This window comes from Pseudochaenichthys georgianus, unplaced genomic scaffold, assembly GCF_902827115.2.
Source record: "Pseudochaenichthys georgianus unplaced genomic scaffold, fPseGeo1.2 scaffold_780_arrow_ctg1, whole genome shotgun sequence".
NCBI lineage: Eukaryota > Metazoa > Chordata > Actinopteri > Perciformes > Channichthyidae > Pseudochaenichthys > Pseudochaenichthys georgianus.
In genome coordinates, this window is record NW_027263328.1 from 35,980 (window position 1) to 57,172 (window position 21,193).

At 43.4% G+C, this 21,193-nt stretch overlaps 1 protein-coding gene across 1 annotated transcript in view; it reads left to right on the forward strand.

Annotated features, from left to right (window-relative positions):
* LOC117444288 (von Willebrand factor A domain-containing protein 8-like) overlaps positions 1-21,193 on the forward strand; it is a 56,828-nt gene that overhangs the window by 17,821 nt on the left and 17,814 nt on the right. The window contains 9 exon segments of the mRNA XM_034079951.2: positions 1,973-2,083; positions 2,085-2,138; positions 3,550-3,599; positions 4,172-4,280; positions 4,700-4,804; positions 6,096-6,221; positions 7,395-7,529; positions 14,187-14,264; positions 19,371-19,531. Coding sequence (XP_033935842.1) covers positions 1,973-2,083; positions 2,085-2,138; positions 3,550-3,599; positions 4,172-4,280; positions 4,700-4,804; positions 6,096-6,221; positions 7,395-7,529; positions 14,187-14,264; positions 19,371-19,531 — 929 coding nt within the window.

Consider the following 21,193-nt stretch of genomic DNA (forward strand, 5'->3'; position numbering starts at 1 on the left):
CTCCCTTTAGCAGTGAGTTTTCACACTCCTCTTGTGTTTAGAGGAACACATGCCATTGTCAGTAAGGCAATCCACATTTTAATTGCAATATGGACAAGTGCACTCCTACCTGCTTACTGCACTCTTTAATATGTCTGATAGTAATTCTTGTCAAAGGATAAATATTTGTATGCGCTGATTACTCTGTTCAGAGGGACACTAAAGCTAACAGAACTCAGGTCTGTTACGTTTTCAAAATGCAGTCTCGAAATGATGCTAACAGAAGGTGCTAACAGCTAATATGTAATGCTTTCTATGTTGCTAATAGCTAACTTGAAGTACCTTCTTAACGGTGTAATTCGCTAATTTGGAATAATGGTACAGGGGGTATTATTCAATGTTATGCATACTTGTAATGGTACTAGCAGGAGATGCTAACAGCTAAATTAGCATTCTTTCAATGGTACTACCAGGTCATTTCGGCAAACAATGCTAACATTAGATGCTAATACTTCTACTGGAGCTAACAGCTACTTCAGTATAGTCGTAATGGTGCTCACATTAGGTGCTATCCAAATCACAGAAAAACAATATTTGGTAAAATATGTGAAATTATCTTATTTAAGTTTTGCTGAGCTGCAGAGAAGTCCCAGCTTCCAAACCTTATACTACAGACAACATAACACCTACATGTTTGGTTCAGATCACCTTAAAAAGTCTTTTCATTTCAACACCGTTTAAAGGATTATAATTTCCTCGAATTAAATACCAATTATAATATCAAGTATTTCCAATTAGTTATTCTTTCCAGATTGTACAGCTCTAGTGCTGTGACATGGAGAGACTGCACTTGTTAAATAAAGCCATGCAGATTTTTGCATAACAATTGCATTCTCGATGACACTTATCAAATGGCAGGATTTTGCCAAGTGAGTCGAGTAAAATTGACGTGTTTTGTAAAGTAAAATGTGTGAAATTCTCTTTTCAAACAGTATTCTACAGACAAAATAAAAAATACTTGTTTGGTTCAGATCACCTTAAAAATACTCACACCAAAATCATTTAACTATTTTTTCCGATGATTGGAACATTGTTTAAAAGATTATAATTCCTCTAATCTTACCGCAATATCGATATCAATCAAAAGTATTTTGCAATTATTTATTCTACATGGTACCGCTCTAATACTGTGCCATTGAGAGTCTGCACTTGTTAAACAAAAAGCAGTTTAAAGTAGGGCTGCTCGATTATGGCAAAAATGATAATCTCGATTATTTGGGTCAATAATTGATATCACGATTATAAAAAACGATTATCCATTTACTTTGAAAAAATATGTGAACAGTATGTTTTTAACAGTTGATTACCCTGAACTTTAAGTGTAATTCAACTGAAAAACCAATTTATTCATTTTTATTTGAAAAAATTAAATAAAAATGTAATTAAAAAAAAAATCGTTTTATTTCGTTTATGTTTTCATAATCGTTGAAAGCCAAATCGTAATTGCGATTCAAATACGATTAATTGAGCAGCCCTAGTTTAAAAGCAGCTTTTTGCTAAAACGTGAATCGAGATGACACTTATCAAATGGCAGGATTTCTTTATTGTCGCAGCGAAATTCCAAGCATTCCCGATGGTGCGTTCACACATAACAGACCGTATAAGTATCATTTTGACAATACAAGCTAAACACTTTTAATATATAATATAAAGTGACTATACATTGGACGTATGACACATTGAACAGTACGCTTACAAAACAATACAAGAACAATACGGTTTAGGCAGTAAAGAATGTAAACAAGTCGTAAATTATTGCACAAGTATTGATCAAGCAGTTGATAAAGAAATATGTGTTCTATAAAAACGGTGTGAGGTAGAACATAAGGTGCAGTTGGATGTGAACATGTACTTAGTTGAGCATAGGTTCAGTCCAGTTCCAGCGAGTAGCACTAAGTGAGTTGTACGTGCTTTGTACCATGATGCATTGCAGGAGCACACCAAAGAGGAGATGGACGCCTGGAAGATCGTCCGTGTGAGTGAGGACTTTCGAGTCATCGCTCTCGGACTTCCTGTCCCGAAATACAAAGGAAACCCTCTGGACCCCCCCCCTCCGATCCCGCTTCCAGGCCCGAGACGTGTATTACCTCCCGTTTAAGGTCAGTCTGGGAACAAAGACATTATTTTACGCAAAAAGATTTCACACCACCAAAAAAATATCAATAATGAGGGTGAAGGACTTGGGTCATCTTACCTGTTCTTCCCAGTTCATTATCCTGTTTACAAGTAGAGTCAACCATCATGAAATAACCCATGTACCAATCGAAGAGTATGGAGGGAGGTTCAGGGATAGACGGTCAACACAATGGATTCAAAGACGAGCACATGGAGGCAGGAGTTCCAGATCATTCCTTTTGTTGTAACTTGTTGATTCTTGTTATCCCTAATTGTCGTCTGGTTGATCTGGTAAGAACACATCTTAATTAGCTCAGGCTTCAAATTATAATCCAGCAAAGCAGTTCTATTTTTACATAATTATATGTAATGTATAAATAACTACATGCAATCTTAACAGTACAGAAAATAGGTAGATAAACTACTCAAGCTGCTGTGAAAAATACAAAGGAAAGCATTTACTCAGAGAATTGGTGCTCAGAGTTGCATGAGGCCAGCCAGGCCTCTTGATTAGCTAGCTCCGCCCCTCCAGGGTGGCAGGAGGAGGGAGCAGGTAGAGGGGGGGTGGGAGAGGGAGAGGGATTTTCCACAGCCGCCCTTCGGATATGCGAGACATATTTGATCCAAAGGAAAGTCCTTCAGGGTCTTCTCTGTGAGGAGACCAACCGGCTGACAGGACGTACATATCATTTCCCTTTCATTAGTACCTCAGCCACTCTGACTCTACCATCCGAGCTCGGGAGAAGTTTGGTTTTTCCCCTCTCCACTTTTGCCGAGCTCGAAGGGTAGGGAGGTCGTTCTTTATAATGCTTGCCCAGAATTGCTCTGCGAGGACTTGACTGTGCCGACGCCTCCTTGTACCTCGAAGGTCAGGACGGGCGTATGCCACCTGGGGAAGGGCTGCCTCAAGCCGGCCATCAGGAGAAGATCTGGGTCCGGTATTTATGTTGGAAAGGCAGTCAGGGTTGCTCTTATCTTCTGTGGATGCTTTGAAATGTCTCTTTTGTCTCGTGGTTTTGTCGCAGGTTCAGTGACCGCAAAAGCCGTGCAATCCTTTTTGGAATTCACCCACTCCTAAAACTACAGCCCCTCCGTTATTTTTTTTACCTGGAGCAATCCACCGAGCTCCGAGTTGCACACGGACTGGAAAGATGATAGCTCTAAGGCTCCTTGCTGCTGACATCTTTAACCTCTCCGACTTCAAATCCAGCCATGTTTAGACTGTTACATTCACTCATGCAGCTGCGGGTTCCTTGTAACAGCATTTTAAGTATTTTCTATAAATCTTTGAGTTTAAACTTGTGCCTGCAAACCCTTTTACCTAAGTGGTTTCTCAGTAGATCTAAGTGAGTCGCCCCGCAGCTCTTCTCATCCCGACATTGTTTTGTTTTTTAGGACCAGTTGGAGCTGCTGTACACCGTGGGACCAAACGTAGCTGCAGAGAGGTACATTAAAGGTCTCCTATCATGCACTTTGTAATGTCTTTTCTACATCAATATGGTCCCCGTAATATTAGAACCACGGCCCTATCAGAAACAATGAGACGTGTTTTGGACGTAATATGGTCGGTGTTTACATTAGCATGCTAACACTCAGAGCTAACCTGTACTGGAGAGCATGTGTGTGAAGAAGCAGGAAGTAGAAAGGAACTCACCTTGTGGTGTAACCGGCAAGAGAGAAAGCCTTTGAGCTCCAGACTGTTTTCTTCATCATCATTTGGAGTATCTGGGTAGAATTATCCTGCACGAGCTCTCGTCCCTTTTTTATTTAAAGCTGCAGACCCAGAATCAGCACTTTTAGTAACAGGGCTGAAATAGAGGGATATGACGCATTATTGATCCGTTTGGTATTTTGAGCCAAACACTTTTTTATATATCTGACACCGATAATAGATGCCTACAAATAGTGTAATAGGAGACCTTTGAAGAGACTCTGACTGAAGCTTCGACCTTCTATGTATTCTTTCAGACCTAAAGCCTCCGTAGTGTTTGATTATGTGTGATGTTGTGTGTGTCAGGGTTTCTCAGCTGCTCTCTCTAGCGACCACGCTTTGCTCCCAGGAATCATCCAACCTCGGCCTTCCCGACTTCCCTGTGGACAACCTGCTTCCTGCCCTCCATGTGCTGGTGAGAGTACTTCACTTGGAATATTTAACAGCTAATCATTTATTGTCTTGCTGTTCACATATATGGTTATTTGATCATTATTTAATGTCATTATTTGAGTAGTTATTCTTTTATCTGGAAGGCATCTTCGGGGATTGGGGTCTGTATTGAAGGCGGGTTATTCACCAGAAGTGCTCATTGTTTTCACCAGGGGAAGAGATTTGAAAGCCATTGTTTGTATGTTTAATTCTTGCCTGGACAGTGGACTTCTATCCCAAATCACATTCAGTACTTGTTGCCTTGTGGCTGCTTTTCGATTTTTATATTTCTTCAGGACAAATGATCGCTTGAACTTTCGTTCTTTTCTGAATGCAAGGGGAAAATGAATGCCAAGAACTCTTTGTCGAATCCATGTATTTCTTTCTTCTGTATTTGTGCAGAACGCGTTCCCCATGCTGTCCTCCCAGCAGCTGGTGCAGAGACTCTACCCGTACAAAAGCATCCTGGGAAAGGAAGGGCGCAACGCTGTGGAGGGCGTACTCAGCGTAAGTTCTAAAATGTCTATCGTCTGTATGCAGAGATGGCAAAAGTACACACATCCTTTACTCAAGTAGAAGTACAGAGGCTTTGAAATGTACTTCAGTAGAAAGTACCCATAACTAGCAGCTGCTTTAAAGAGTACCTGACCTCCCTTTATATTAATAGAACAATAATGTCATTGTTAGCTAATGAATGTTTCCATGCTGAACAACGGCAACATGACAACGTTTCCATTGGTCCCTCTTCTTTAGAGAAGACCAGGAAGTGATGGATACACGGATCGTGTTCAAATCAATAGGCACGCAGTGACTCTAAAGAATAATGACCACGCACCAATCACACATTCAGACTAAAGGAACCAGCTGTTTGGGAAATGAGAGAAGTAGAAAGTACAGGTACTTGAGTTCAACATGTGAGAAGTAGAAAGTACAGGTATTTGAGTTCAACATGTAAGAAGTAGAAAGTACAGGTATTTGTGTTCAACATGAGAGAAGTAGAAAGTACAGGTATTTGAGTTCAACATGTAAGAAGTAGAAAGTACAGGTATTTGAGTTCAACATGTAAGAAGTAGAAAGTACAGGTATTTGTGTTCAACATGTAAGAAGTAGAAAGTACAGGTATTTGAGTTCAACATGTGAGAAGTAGAAAGTACAGGTATTTGAGTTCAACATGTGAGAAGTAGAAAGTACAGGTATTTGAGTTCAACATGTAAGAAGTAGAAAGTACAGGTATTTGAGTTCAACATGTAAGAAGTAGAAAGTACAGGTATTTGTGTTCAACATGTAAGAAGTAGAAAGTACAGGTATTTGGGTTCAACATGTAAGAAGTAGAAAGTACAGGTATTTGAGTTCAACGTGTAAGAAGTAGAAAGTACAGGTATTTGAGTTCAACATGTAAGAAGTAGAAAGTACAGGTATTTGAGTTCAACATATAAGAAGTAGAAAGTACAGGTATTTGGGTTCAACATGTGAGAAGTAGAAAGTACAGGTATTTGAGTTCAACATGTAAGAAGTAGAAAGTACAGGTATTTGAGTTCAACATATAAGAAGTAGAAAGTACAGGTATTTGAGTTCAACATGTAAGAAGTAGAAAGTACAGGTATTTGTGTTCAACATGTAAGAAGTCAAAGTAAAAAGTCGTCAGTAAAATAAGTAGTGGAGTAAAATACTGATACCAGAAACATGAACTTAAGTACAGAAACGCAGTATTTGTACTCCACTACTTCCCCCCTCTGTCTGTGAAATAGTTCAGATCCAGTATTTATTTTGTCTAACATGTTTTCTGTCTCTTTCTCAGAGGTTTGAGATTCTCGATGCTCGACAGCCGGCTCCCAGCTCCATCCTGAGTGTTTCCAGAACAAAGGATGTTGAGGGTCATGCAGATGTGGCATTAAGTGTTGCAGACAAAGACGTCACCTTTCAGGTACCTGTATACTGATTATATATACTGCATATATAAAGATCAAACCCTGATCTATCAGGCAGATATTTATTATAGAACGATCATTTAATAAAATAAACAAAAATGTACTTATTTAATTAAATTCATCTCATTATTTTAATTGACGGTTTTATGTCAATCATATTTAACTAAGCTTATAGGGTTATACGTAATACAATAAAATGAAGATAGTAACCTTAAATGCAAAAATACATTTGGTACAGCCATACTTTGTTTATTTAATCAGATAAAACTATCTGACTTTCCCCGGAGTGTGACGACTTTATGAACCTTCTGACTAAACAGTGAGTGAGTAATACATTTCACAGATATCATGACACACACACACGCACGCACACGCACACACACGTATCAGCAGCCTGACCATCTTATCTGTCCTGATTTTCTCTGAATTATCGCTCTTTAATTCCTCTTCCTCTTCTTCTTGGATGAAACACCGGGTTCGTGACTCACCGCACGGTCCAGGGAGAACAGAGATTTTCCAGACTTCTAAAAATAGTGGCGCTGATCCTCTAGCCAAACAAATGATATCACCGACTACATCATTTTATTTGCTGGATGAGCAGCAGTGATTATTTTGGCTCCTGTGTATCTCATAGATTTAATTCAACATGTGCGTCAGTGATGTCTGTCAATTCTTATCTAAAGGAACATTTTCTCTTTTTCAACATCATTCTTTTACTTTGAAGAGGTCACGAATAGACACAAATCAAGCCATTCTAAATTAAATATGTATTTCCGTTTGGAGTAGTAACAATTATTTCCTAGACAAAGTTAATTAAATGAATAAGTAGAGCAATGGAAGGTGGGTTCTTCTTGAGCCAGGATTCTTTACTTGTCGCCACAATAATCATAAAAAGGTAGGAATTGCTTTTATCGAGACATTTAGGTATACTTTGAAGGTACACAAAGGCAAAAGGCGAGTCAGATCTCAGGTGTAGAATCTCTGAGAATAAAAGTCCCACTCCTTTACAAAAATGTTTAACATGTTTTGCAAGATCTGATCCACTTAATTTGGATCTTTGTTCGGCGTGATAAAGTCAGGTTTCTCCAGCAGAACTCTCCAGATGTTTCCCACAACCTTTCTCGAAGCTGTTAGTCATGTCTGTTTTCTTTGTCTCCATTAACCCCCAGGTGCCAGCAGGCATGAAGGATCTGCGTCCCCCCAACAGCAGCTCCACCTTCATCAGCACGCCCAGCCACTCTCAGCTGATGGCCGACATGATGCAGTCTCACATGGTGAAGGACATCTGTCTCATAGGAGCCAAGGTAGATAACACACAATGTACAGTAATGTCATGTATTTTCTTTTGTTTGGCGAAAAGTGGATTTCCATTTTAGTTGTCATTTCATACAGCACTGTAAATTGCATGAAATGATGAGCTGTTTTGTTTTAATTTAGTTGTATGCATGTTTTGAGTGTGTGAGGACCCCAGGAAGAATAGCCAATGCTCATGCTAGTGCTAATGGGGATGCTAATAGACATACAGTACAGCTGGTGAATGTGAAATCTGGTATTTGTATATGTAGGGTAATCAAATCAAATCAAACTTTATTTGTGTAGCCCAATACCACAAAACACAGTGGGTGTTTCTCAATGTTGAGGACGCTTCCTTGGTAGCACATGTCTTCCGAGTCCGGTCCTTCAGAAGCGAGGCAAGAGTCCTTCCTAGCCTCTGAAACCGAAGAATGGTGGAACAGGCTAACAGGCTAACAGGCTAACAGGCTAACAGGCTAACAGGCTAACAGGCTAACAGGCTAACAGGCTAACAGGCTAACAGGCTAACAGGCTAACAGGCTAACAGGCTAACAGGCTAACAGGCTAACAGGCTAACAGGCTAACAGGCGTGCGTCATATAGGCCCCGCCTTACATGGAGCGCGATTTCCGGCAAAGATTTGGAAATTGGTCCGTGCGCAAAGCATTGTGGGTATTTTAAGACCGGAGTCTACACATGTGCAGCCTGGAAATGTCTCCTAAATGTCTCCTAATGAAGTACGCCGGGTTCGGTAGAAATTCCGAGTATGCTGGACATTGGAACAGTCCTTCGGCAGGACTCTGACGTAGTATCCTTGAAATAGTGGCTCTGGAGCAGCCTTCCTCGACATTAAGAAACACCCAGTGTCCCAGTGGGCTTCACAGATTAAAAACATACAACAACATTGTATATAATGGAGTTACAGCAAAATGAGAAGACAAGATAGTGTGTGGAATACAACAAAAACAAAAAAATATATACAACAGAAGACAATAAAAATACATAAAACATTCAAATTAACATAAAAATTAAATGAAATGAATACCATAACATGCCGGCTCTAACCGAAGGGTTTGTTCAAAATGTAGGTCATAATGATGAAGATAATAACTATGAAGACCTACAATAAACAAGCAGGAGAAGTAACATGCAGATAATTAAAGTATTTGTTGCCTCGATAATTTTACTCTTTCATTCGTAATAATTCCATCCATCCATCCATCTTCTCCCGCTTATCCGTGGTCGGCTCGCGGGGGTAGCAGTTCCAGCAGAGAGCCCCAAACTTTCTTTTCCCTCATCAACCAGCTCTGACTGGGGGGTCCCAAGGCGCTCCCAGGCCAGCGAAGAGATATAATCCCTCCACCTGGTCCTAGGTCTACCCCTTGGTCTCTTCCCAGCTGGACGTGCCTGGAACGCCTCCCTAGGGAGGCGCCCAAGTGGCATCCTAACTAGGTGCCCGAACCACCTCAACTGGCTCCTTTCGACGCGAAGGAGGAGCGGCTCAACTCCGAGTCCCTCCCTGATGACCGAACTTCTCACCTTATCCCTAAGGGAGACACCAGCCACCCGGCGGAGGAAACCCATCTCGGCCGCTTGTATCCGCGACCTCGTTCTTTCGGTCATGACCCATCCTTCATGACCGTAGGTGAGGGTAGGAACGAACATGGCCCGGTAGACAGAGAGCTTTGCCTTCTGGCTCAGCTCCCTTTTCGTCACAACGGTGCGGTAAAGCGACTGCAGTACCGCTCCCGCTGCTCCGACTCTCCGGCCCATCTCACGCTCCATTGTTCCCTCACTCGAGAACAAGACCCCGAGATACTTGAACTCCTTCACTTGGGGTAAGGACTCATTCCCTACTTGGAGTGGACAGTCCATCGGTTTCCTGCTGAGAACCATGGCCTCAGGTTTGGAGGTGCTGACCCTCATCCCAGCCGCTTCACACTCGGTTGCGAACCGATCCAGTGAGTGCTGAAGGTCGCAGACCGATGAAGCCATCAGAACCACATCATCTGCAAAAAGCAGTGATGCAATCCTTAGTCCACCGAACTGCAGACCCCCTCCCCCACGACTACGCCTCGAAATCCGATCCATGTATATTACAAACAGGATTGGTGACAAAGCGCAGCCCTGGCGGAGGCCAACCCTCACCGGAAATGGGTCCGACTTACTGCCGAGGACCGGACACAGCTCTCGCTTTGGGAGTACAGAGATTGGATGGCCCTGAGTAGAGACCCCCTCACCCCATACTCCCGCAGCACCTCCCACAGTAACTCCCTGGGAACTCGGTCATACGCCTTCTCCAAGTCTACAAAACACATGTAGACCGGATAAGCGTACTCCCAGGCCCCCTCCAGGACCCTTGCGAGAGTAAAAAGCTGATCCGTCGTTCCACGACCAGGACGGAATCCGCATTGTTCCTCCTCAATCTGAGGTTCGACAATCGGCCTGACCCTCCTTTCAAGTACCTTGGAGTAAACTTTCCCGGGGAGGCTGAGTAGTGTGATGCCTCTGTAATTGGCACACACCCTCTGATCCCCCTTTTTAAAAAGGGGGACCACCACCCCGGTCTGCCACTCCTTCGGTACTGTTTCCGACTTCCACGCAACGTTGATGAGACGTGTTAACCATGACAGTCCCTCAACACCCAGAGCCTTCAGCATTTCCGGGCGGATCTCATCCACCCCCGGAGCTTTGCCACTGTGGAGTTGTTTGACGACCTCAGTGACCTCCCCCCGGGAGATTGGTGTTGATCCCCCGTCATACTCCAGCTCTGCCTCTAACATAGAGGGCGGAGTTGTCGGGTTCAGGAGTTCCTCAAAGTGTTCCTTCCAACGCCCCAACACTCCATCAGTTGAGGTCAACAACGTCCCATCCTTACTGTACACAGCTTGGATGGTTCCCTGCTTCCCCCTCCTGAGGTGTCGGACAGTTTTCCAGAACAACTTTGGTGCCGCCCGAAAGTCCTTCTCCATGTCTTCTCCGAACTTCTCCCACACCCGCTGCTTTGCCTCGGCCACGGATGAGGCTGCTGCCCTTCGGGCCTGTCGGTACCTTGCAACTGCCTCGGGAGTCCCCCGGGATAACAAATCCCTGAAGGCCTCCTTCTTCAGTCGGACGGCTTCCCTGACCACCGGTGTCCACCAGGAGGTTCGAGGGTTACCGCCCCTTGAGGCACCTAGGACCTTGAGACCACAGCTCCCCACCGCGGCTTCGGCAATAGAGGCTTTGAACACCGACCACTCTGGTTCAATGTCCCCAACCTCCACAGGAATTCCCGAAAAGCTCCGCCGGAGGTGCGAGTTGAAGGACTCCTGAACTTGGGCCTCCTCCAGACGTTCCCAGTTCACCCGAACTACACGTTTGGGCTTACCAGGTCTATCCAGAGGCTTCCCCCGCCACTCGACCCAACTCACCACCAGATGGTGATCAGTTGACAACTCCGCCCCTCTCTTTACCCGAGTGTCCAAAACATACGGCCTCAGGTCCGATGATACGATAACGAAATCGATCATGGACCTTCTGCCTAGGGTGCTCTGGTACCACGTACACTTATGAGCATCCTTATGGTCGAACATGGTGTTTGTTATGGCCAATCCATGACTAGCACAGAAGTCCAGTAACAAACCACCACTCCGGTTCAGATCAGGGGGGCCGTTCCTCCCAATCACGCCCCTCCAAGTGTCTCCATCATTGCCCACATGTGCGTTGAAGTCTCCCAGCAAGATTAAAGAGTCCCCTTCAGGAGCCCCATACAGGACTCTTTCCAGGGTCTCCAAGAAGGCCGAATACTCTGAACTGCTGTTGGGTGCATAAGCACACACAACAGTCAGAGTTTTCCCCCCCATAACCCGCAGGCGTAGGGAGGCGACCCTCTCGTCCACTGGGGTAAACTCCAACAACGAAGCACCTAACCGGGGACTTGTGAGTATCCCCACACCCGCCCGGCGCCTCACACCTTGAGCAACTCCGGAGAAGAATAGAGTCCAACCCCTATCCAGAAGTAAGGTTCCAGAGCCGACGCTGTGCGTAGAGGTGAGCCCAACCAGATCCAACTGGTACCGCTCCACCTCCCGCACAAGCTCCGGCTCCTTCCCCCCCAGAGAGGTGACGTTCCACGTCCCCAAAGCCAGCTTCTGCCGCCCGGGTCTGGTCCGTCGAGACCCTCCGCTTTCACTGCCACCCTTCTGGCAGCGCACCCGACCCCATCGATGTTTCCCGTAGGTGGTGGGCCCGCGGGAGGGAGAAGCGGAGGTGTTGCCCACGGTGCCTTTTCGGGCTGGGCCCGGCCAGGCTCCGTGGCAAGCCCGGCCAGCAGACGCTCGCCGACGAGTCCTCCTTCTGGGCCTGGCTCCAGAAAGGGACCCCGGGCTTCCTCCGGGCCGGATATCCTCACTTCCTGTGTCGTCTTTCATGAGGTCTTTTCGTAATAATTCTTTGATTACAATTCTTTATTTAGAAGAGAGTTGAGAACATTTCACCAGTTGCAATGAAATATACTTGCGGTTACAGAGAGTGGTAAACCTTTGCAATAAGGGAACGGCAAACATTGAAACCCTCCCCTTCTCATTGTCCTCTGATGTGCATCTTATACAATGTTCATGAACTTTATCCAACAACAGAAGGGATGTTTCGTCACAGAGGCATATTGACGTAGTGAGGCACAATCCCGCAGGTGTAACAACAGTCAAACAATACGTTACAATATTTTGGTAATTCGACCAAGCAACCTTTTCTTTTGGTGATGGAACTCATCAGTGGTTTGTTAATTCTTTGAAATGTGGCCGTGTCTGGCGAATAAAGGAAACCCACTCCGACCTTTCATTTGTAATTCTATGAGGGTAAAAGTTCCTTAGAAACTCATCAAGAATTCCTCTTAACACTCGTGATAATCTCTCTGATGGCAACGTGTGTTTTTAACGATGCTAAATATGTCATTGGGATCTTCATCCAACCTTTACTGTAACATGTACAGTGGGGCAAAAAAGTATTCAGTCAGCCAACAATTGTGCAAGTTCTCCCACTTAAAAAGATGAGGCCTGTAATTTTCATCCTAGGTATAACTCAACTATGAGAGACAGGATGGGGGGAAAGAATCCAGGAAATCACATTGTAGGATTTTTAATGAATGACTTGGTAAATTCCTCGGTAAAATAAGTATTTGGTCACCTACAAACAAACAAGATGTCTGGCTCTCACAGACCTGTAACTTCTTCTCTAAGAGCCTCCTCTGTCCTCCACTTGTTAACTGTATTACTGGCACCTGTTTGAACTCGTTATCAGTATAAAAGACACCTGTCCACAACCTCAAACAGTCACACTCCAAACTCCACTATGGCCAAGACCAAAGAGCTGTAAAGGACACCAAAAACACAATGGTAGACCTGCACCAGGCTGGGAAGATTGCATCTGCAATAGGTAAGCAGCTTGGTGTGAAGAAATCAACTGTGGGAGCAATTATTAGAAAATGGAAGACATACAAGACCACTGATACTCTCCCTCGATCTGGGGCTCCACGCAAGATCTCACCCCGCGGGGTCAAAATTATCACAAGAACGGTGAGCAGACATCCCAGAACCACACGGGGGGACCGAGTCCATGACCTGCAAAGAGCTGGGACCAAAGTAACTAAGGCTACCATCAGTAACACACTACGCCGCCAGGGACTCACATCCTGCAGTGCCAGACGTGTGCCCCTGCTTAAGCCAGTACAGGTCCAGGCCCGTCTGAAGTCTGCTAGAGAGCATTTAGCTGATCCAGAAGAGGATTGGGAGAATGTCATATGGTCAGATGAAACCAAAATAGAACCTTTTGATAAAAACTCAACTACACGTGTTTGGAGGAGAAAGAATGCTGAGTTAGGTCCAAAGAACACCTGCTGTGAAACATGGGGGTGGAACCATCATGCTGTGGGGCTGTGTTTCTGCAAAGGGACCAGGACGACTGATCCGTGTAAAGGAAACAATGAATGGGGCCATGTATCGTGAGATTTTGAGTGACAACCTCCTTCCATCAGGAAGGGCATTGAAGATGAAACGTGGCTGGGTCTTTCAGCATGACAATGATTCCAAACACACCGCCCGGGCAAAGAAGGATTGAAGCATTTCAAGGTCCTGGAGTGGCTAGCCAGTCTCCAGATCTCAACCCCATAGAAAATCTTTGGAGGGAGTTGAAAGTCCGTGTTGCCCAGCGACAGCCCCAAAACATCACTGCTCTAGAGGAGATCTGCATGGAGGAATGGGCCAAAGTACCAGCAACAGTGAAAACCTTGTGAAGACTAACAGAACACGTTTGACCTCTGTCATTGCCAACAAAGGGTATATAACAAAGTATTGAGATTAACTTTTGTTAGTGAACAAATACTTATTTTCCACCATCATTTGCAAATAAATTCTTTAAAAATCCTACAATGTGATTTCCTGGATTCTTTCCCCCCATTCTGTCTCTCTAGTTGAAGTGTACCTAGGATGAATTACAGGCCTCTCATCTTTTCAAGTGGGAGAACTTGCCCCACTGCATATGTCTGCATGTCTGCGTTTATAATTAGATTCTAATCCCAGGAGAAAATGACATGGACTGACCACATAAGATGTCTAGATGTACCACAGCTATTTTTACATGGAAAGCGTAATGAAATCTGATATTTATAACACTGTTTTTCTTGTTTCTTAGGGCTGTGGGAAGTCTGTGATCGCTAAAGAGTTTGCAGAGATGCTGGGTTACAGCATCGAGCCCGTCATGCTCTACCAGGTGAGTAAAAGGGGATCTTTGGAAAGATTTGAACAGTTTACTATCCGTCAAAACACTACAGAGCACGAGTTTATCGTGTGAGGCAGGAATGTCCGGTTTAATACGTTAATTTAGTATCGCACCTTTCACAGAAATACAATTCACAAGTAAAAAAAGAAAGTAAAAAATAAGACCACATAAACATGAATGCGATAAAAACATGCGCCAACATTTAAGGTTATCATAAAAACAAAAACACAAACAACGAAAAGTCTCAAAAGGAACGAACACAAGAACATAACACACACTTAATCACACACATCTCAAGGAGACGCAAAGATACAGTTAATAAGTCAATGTAAACCAGTTCTTTAGAATCAATTATCTTCCACTTTGCAAAGATTTTCCAGAATATATATATAAATATAACAGTGTTTCCCACAGATCTGAAATATACTTGGGGGGTGGTGGTAGCGGAGGGGGGGGGGGGGTGTGAGGTGACGTGCAACAACATTAACCTTTCTGTTGGTCGCGTGTTAGCAGACCCTTCACGCGATGGCAGAGCGAACAGCTACAGGCAGGGCCCATAATGATAGCCCTATAGTTTAAATCGACTACCCACACATGAACATATGGAAATGGAGTTAAATGCATCAATCTGGTGCATTTTGAGGGGGAAATATAGAGACTAGATATATGGAAACACCTATATTAAACAGAACTGTATACATTTCAATAATCATAAAATCATGGCCATACCCAATAACATACCATTTCCAATATGAAAAAAACACTGAAACTTGTTTATTAATTAATGTATGGTTCATTTATAGTTGAGTGTGTCTGTGCTCCTGAATCAGCCTCTCCTGTCTCCCTCCTCTCCCCCTGCTCCTCTTTGAGGCAGCAGCAAAGACTAGTTTTCTCTCAACAAGTTTTAAAAGTGTATCTTACCTTTTTTCACCCAGTTAACTTTTTATTTATTTATTCATGCATATTTTACTAATCACATTACATTTCATTTAGCTGACGCTTTTATCCAAAGCGACTTATAATGACCGATTACAGGGACATCCTCCCTGGAGTAACTAAGGGCTAAGTGCCTTGCTCAAGGGCACACTATTGGTGGTGTTCCTGGCAGGATTTGAACCCACAGCCTTCCGATCTTCAGCCCACCTCAGATTAGACCAATCACTACCCTCTCAAATGGAAATATGTGTTTACATAAATGGTGACCACACCGTTTGAAACCCACTGAGAACTTAGACTAAGTTAACTATCTAAACACTCAGAGTCCTTTACCTCACCTGAGCTGAGTTTATCCCGAGCTTGAATGACACACAGAGACCAATCAAGGGCTTTGATTTATGATCTGTATGACAGTGGCCATGTCGGCAGGCCACATCATGTGGACAGCCAGTCACCCTGTGTGAGGCAGGCCACTTAACAGGCCAGAAGGAGGCGAGATCAGTGCAAGGGAGCGAGGGATCATTGTCCACAAGTTAATCGATCGCAGATGGCGTCGTGGTCACGGACGAATAAAAAAAAAAATTATAAAAAAACAAAAACCTAAATGGGTCGCGAAATATACTTGGGCGGCCGTTAATATACCTGGGCGGCCCGCTCAAGTATAGTCTGTGTGGGAAACCCTGATATATAAATATAATTGATTGGCAGGTACGTTTACACATACAGGAATTTGCTTCGGTGTGAGAAATTGGGATTAATTAAGTACTATCCTATCCTATAAGTTTATCATGTGAGGAAGACCATATCAGTGGCAGAAAAGTCAGGTTTCATAATAATAATATTACGTTTATTTAGTATAGCACCTTTCACAGAAATACAATCCACAAAGTGCTTCACAAGTCAAAGTAGAACATGCATTTCCTGCAGAGACCAAGTCAGTGTGTTTTGCTGAACGTAGCGGAGAAATGCAGAAAAGTGAAAGGATTTGAATCAAATGGTTACAGCTCAAATGCATTGCCACGACTTTGATGAACACTTGAAAGTGAAATGTTAAACTGGAAGAGGAGGAAACATAGTGAAGATTAATATTGAAAAGAAAAGGTTTAAAAAAGGTATAAACAGCAACATGTAGCCTCGATGTCCTGACATAGCTGAATAAGTTAATAGTTGAATGGTTTCTGCAGCTGAACGTAGGCTGAAGGAGTTGCATATTACATGTAAGTAGTGAATGAATGTGTATTAAGACGCTTTGAAAAGCAGCAGAATATTTTATCTGCAAACTTTTGAACTAAAACCAAACGTCACCAATAATGTATAAAATATGTGGAACGTGTTGAAGTCGGTATGAAGTCTCCATCAGACAGAAAAATAATACACTTTATCTGTAAAGCACCTTTCGTGCACAAAGCAGCCCAAACAGTGCTTTACAGAAAACATAATAATATTCAAATAAATAGAGAACAAGATAAGGTTCAATGATACCAGTGAGAACGGAAAGTTAACAAAATTAAGTCATATTAAAAAGGTGTGTGTGTGAAAACTAAACACGTTGCCTTGTCTTCCAAGATCTGCGGATCAGATCTGCCACAAAAAGTTGTTTTCATTGACTTCAGGCGAACATCATAAGATACATAACATTAATATATGAAGGAACTATCTAGTAACCTTCCAGCTTTTCTGAAGTGTGTTGAAGTCGAACATAACGCCCGCTGAGCGGAGCTGACCGTATTAACTGCAGCATTTCTCATGTCCATGTAGCTCCTGGTAATACAGCATCAACGAACGCAGGTAAGACCGTCCAGGGAACATTTAGGAGATCTTGCCAGTTGCATGAATGAACATACAGTATTATGTTCATTTACTGGATCCTCTGAAGTTGTTGAGAGACAGAGGTGCTGTGGTCCGTTTACTGGAAGAGACAGAGAGTTATTAGGAGACTCCTCACTCCATTAAAGATGCTCACTCTCAATGTCAGAGGAGGTCTGATGCACGGCTTCCTCCTAATCGCTTCCTGCGTGGCCTCAGAGAGCTTTTCCTCCTGTTACAACCCGGCTCCTGGGCTGCAACATAAAGCGGGGAGGCGAGACGAGGGGTAAGATATAATGTTCATTTATTCAAAACAAGCCAACCAGCAACAGGTCCCTGACGCCGGCACAGGACAAGTGCCCAGAGGAGACAGAGCGACGTAACGGCTGGCTCCTCCTATATCCTCTTCCTTTCCAGGTGCAGCTCATCAGGCAGGTATCCTCCCACCGGTGCGACTCATCAGCCATGACCCTGTGAACACCCACAAAGCACACCCACCGCCAGACGGCACCCCACGTGGTGTGGAGGGGTCGTCACACCCCGGACCCTCCCTTTAGCGCACAATGTCTTGGAACAAAAGCCTCGTCTGTGCCACGACACGGATGTTCTTCACTATAATGTGCCATTAGCTGTTATCTGTAATGCTCGGATATCAAATGATGTGGTGGGAAAGTAGGGTATTAATTCAATAACATCTCTCTCACTGTGAACACTTCCTATTGATTCAATCCATTTGTATTGAAAGCAGTTATAAAATACAATTCAAATCACAAGGCTTAATGGAGATGTGTGAATGGGACACCCTGTGCACATATCTAAAGCTTGGGATAGGGATATTAAACGGAACCTATTTAAATGTTATCTTACTCGCACATCTAGAATTAGTGAGAGTTGATGTATGTAGGAGGAGGCTGTGGCTCAGTGGGGTAGTGCGCTGAACTTTGAATCAGGGGATAGCAAGTTCGAGTCCCACTGCAGTCAGCATGTCGTTGTCCTGTGGGGATTGTCCACAGTACTGAATGTATGCAAGTCACTTTGGATAAAAGCGTCTAACAAGTGACATGTAATGTATATACAGAAATCAAAAGTTGTCTGACCCTAGATTTAGATAGTCTTGTAAAATGGTCCTAAAACACCGATATATGAAAAAAATAGAAAATAATGTTACAAATGAAATGCAATTTGGAGTAAAGTAATTTGTTTATAACGTTGTTACGTGTTACTCTCATTGGTCATGTGCGCGTTCCTGTGTGTTGGGGGAGGGGCTCTGTGAGGAAGGGGCAGATTTTCTCCGGTTGCGTATTTTCAAATTCTAGCGCACCGGTTTCTCCATTCTTACGGTACCCCACCTTTAAGATCAGACATGTATTAATACAAACTAATCTGTCCCTGGTTTTACCCTTGTAAAATGGTCCGAAAACATTGGTTTGAAATAGGTAAGATATGATAAACACTGATATAGGAAGAAAATGTCCAAATTAAATGCATTTCGGACAAGTAGCTTATTTACAAACTGCAAAAAGTACCACTTTTGCTCTTTTTAAAGACGGATAAAGAGATATTTATAGTGTTATTAATCTAATGCCATACCTGTGGACCTCTGCAAACCACACTTTAAGTTGACGTTGCTCTCAATCCCTTCCACGTCATTAACTCTGTTCCTTGGTGTCCATTTCACTCATACTGTATAGACCAGGGGTGTCAAACTCAAGGCCCGGGGGCCAAATCCGGCCCGCGACTTCATTGTCTGTGGCCCCTCAAGAGCTCTGAAAGAATATTACATGTTTATTATACGGTTACATGGCGATTTACAGAAGCACGTTGCCCATAAACTGCATATCCCACAATGCATCTGAAATTTAACTTTTTTCTCAGAATTTCACTTTTTTATTTTATGTCAGTTTTCTTTCTTCAAAATGTCACTTTTTTATTTATTTATCCAGAATGTGGCTTTTCTTTTTTAATCATTTTGTGACATTCTCACTGAAGAGACTTGCAATTATTTGCCCCGGACTTCTGCTTTCAGACGTAGTTAATTATGAAGTTATTACCCTATCCGATAATAATCCAATGCAGAGACAATAATGTAATATAATACATTATTTTATATATATGAAATATTTATATATGTATTTTGATATAGTCTTAAAGTTACAACCGGCCCTTTGAGTGCAACCATAATTCCTACTGATATAGACTATTCTACTATAAAACATTCTCTTGCACTATTTGATGTCCGATATGTTGAACTGCTGGAGGCCTGCGACCTAAGTGTGTCCTTGCCATGTCTCCTCTGTAGCTAATGTGCAAAGGACAATAAAGCCTTGAATTGAACTCTTCCCCCTCTTCTTGCAGGACATGACGGCCAGAGACCTCCTCCAGCAGCGCTGCACGCTCCCTAACGGAGACACAGCGTGGAGACCCTCCCCTCTGGTGACCGCCGCCTTGGAGGGGAAGCTGCTGCTGCTGGACGGGGTCCACCGGGTCAACCTGGGGACCCTCGCCGTGCTCTCCAGGTACTTTAGTACATGTCTCTTCGACATCAACATGTGTCCCCTCTTCTCCATGTCTCTTCTACATCAACATGTGTCCCCTCTTCTCCATGTCTCTTCTACATCAACATGTGTCCCCTCTTCTCCATGTCTCTTCTACATCAACATGTGTCCCCTCTTCTCCATGTCTCTTCTACATCAACATGTGTCCCCTCTTCTCCATGTCTCTTCTACATCAACATGTGTCCCCTCTTCTTCGTGTCTCTTCTTCATCAACATGTGTCCCCTCTTCTTCATGTCTCTTCTACATCAACATGTGTCCCCTCTTCTCCATGTCTCTTCTACATCAACATGTGTCCCCTCTTCTTCATGTCTCTTCTACATCAACATGTGTCCCCTCTTCTTCATGTCTCTTCTACATCAACATGTGTCCCCTCTTCTTCATGTCTCTTCAACATCAACATGTGTCCCCTCTTCTTCATGTCTCTTCTACATCAACATGTGTCCCCTCTTCTTCATGTCTCTTCAACATCAACATGTGTCCCCTCTTCTTCATGTCTCTTCTACATCAACATGTGTCCCCTCTTCTTCATGTCTCTTCTACATCAACATGTGTCCCCTCTTCTTCATGTCTCTTCTGCATCAACATGTGTCCCCTCTTCTTCATGTCTCTTCTACATCAACATGTGTCCCCTCTTCTTCATGTCTCTTCTACATCAACATGTGTCCCCTCTTCTCCATGTCTCTTCTACATCATCATGTGTCCCATTACATTACATTTAGAGATGTCCAGATCCGATCGGGGATCGGAGCCGATCACGTGATTTTTAAAAAATCGGGGATTGGGATTTTTTTATTTTTATAAAATATATTTTTTTAATTTAATGTTACAAAACAAAAATGACCATGTTCACGTCTTAAAGTCATCCTGAGGACTTAGTTTTGGTTTAAAATGACTCAACATCATGTGTGTGTTGCTTTCTTTGGGCTTGTTTTCAGACCTGCTTATTCCTCTGAAAGCAACAGAGTGGGCGCAGTGTCTGATAGTAGCAGCAAGCTAACGAGAGGCTACGTCCAGCTGGTGACTCGGGAGTCGGGACAGAGAAAATGTCAGGAGTTTGGAAGTATTATGAAATTGAAAGCGAAGGCAGTGTAACAGCCAGATGCAATGTTTGCAAGGCGGAGGTTCCGCGTGGTGGAAAGAACAGAGCTACGTTCAACACGACCAATCTAATACGCTACCTGAGAAACAAACACCAACAACAATGAACTTTTAAAAGGAAAGAGAAACTGCCCCAGAACAGAGAAAAGGCCAAACAATAACAGCCAAGATAGCTGAATTCATCGCGTTGGATGACCAGCCGTTATCTGTTACCTTTCACCTTTCTTTCTCTTAATGCATTGCATAAAGATCGGATCGGGAAAAATCGGTATCGGCAGATTGTCAAAATCAAATGATCGGAATCGGATCGGGAGCAACAAAAGGTGATCGGGACATCCCTAGTTACATTACATTGCATTTAGCTGACGCTTTTATCCAAAGCGACTTACAATAAGTGCATTCGACCAAGAAGATACAAACTTGAAGAAAACAGAATCATAAAGTACATCAGGTTTCAAAGAGCCAAGCATTTCAAGTGCTACTCAACTGGCTTTAGGTAAGCCAGTCCTTTATTAGTATATAAG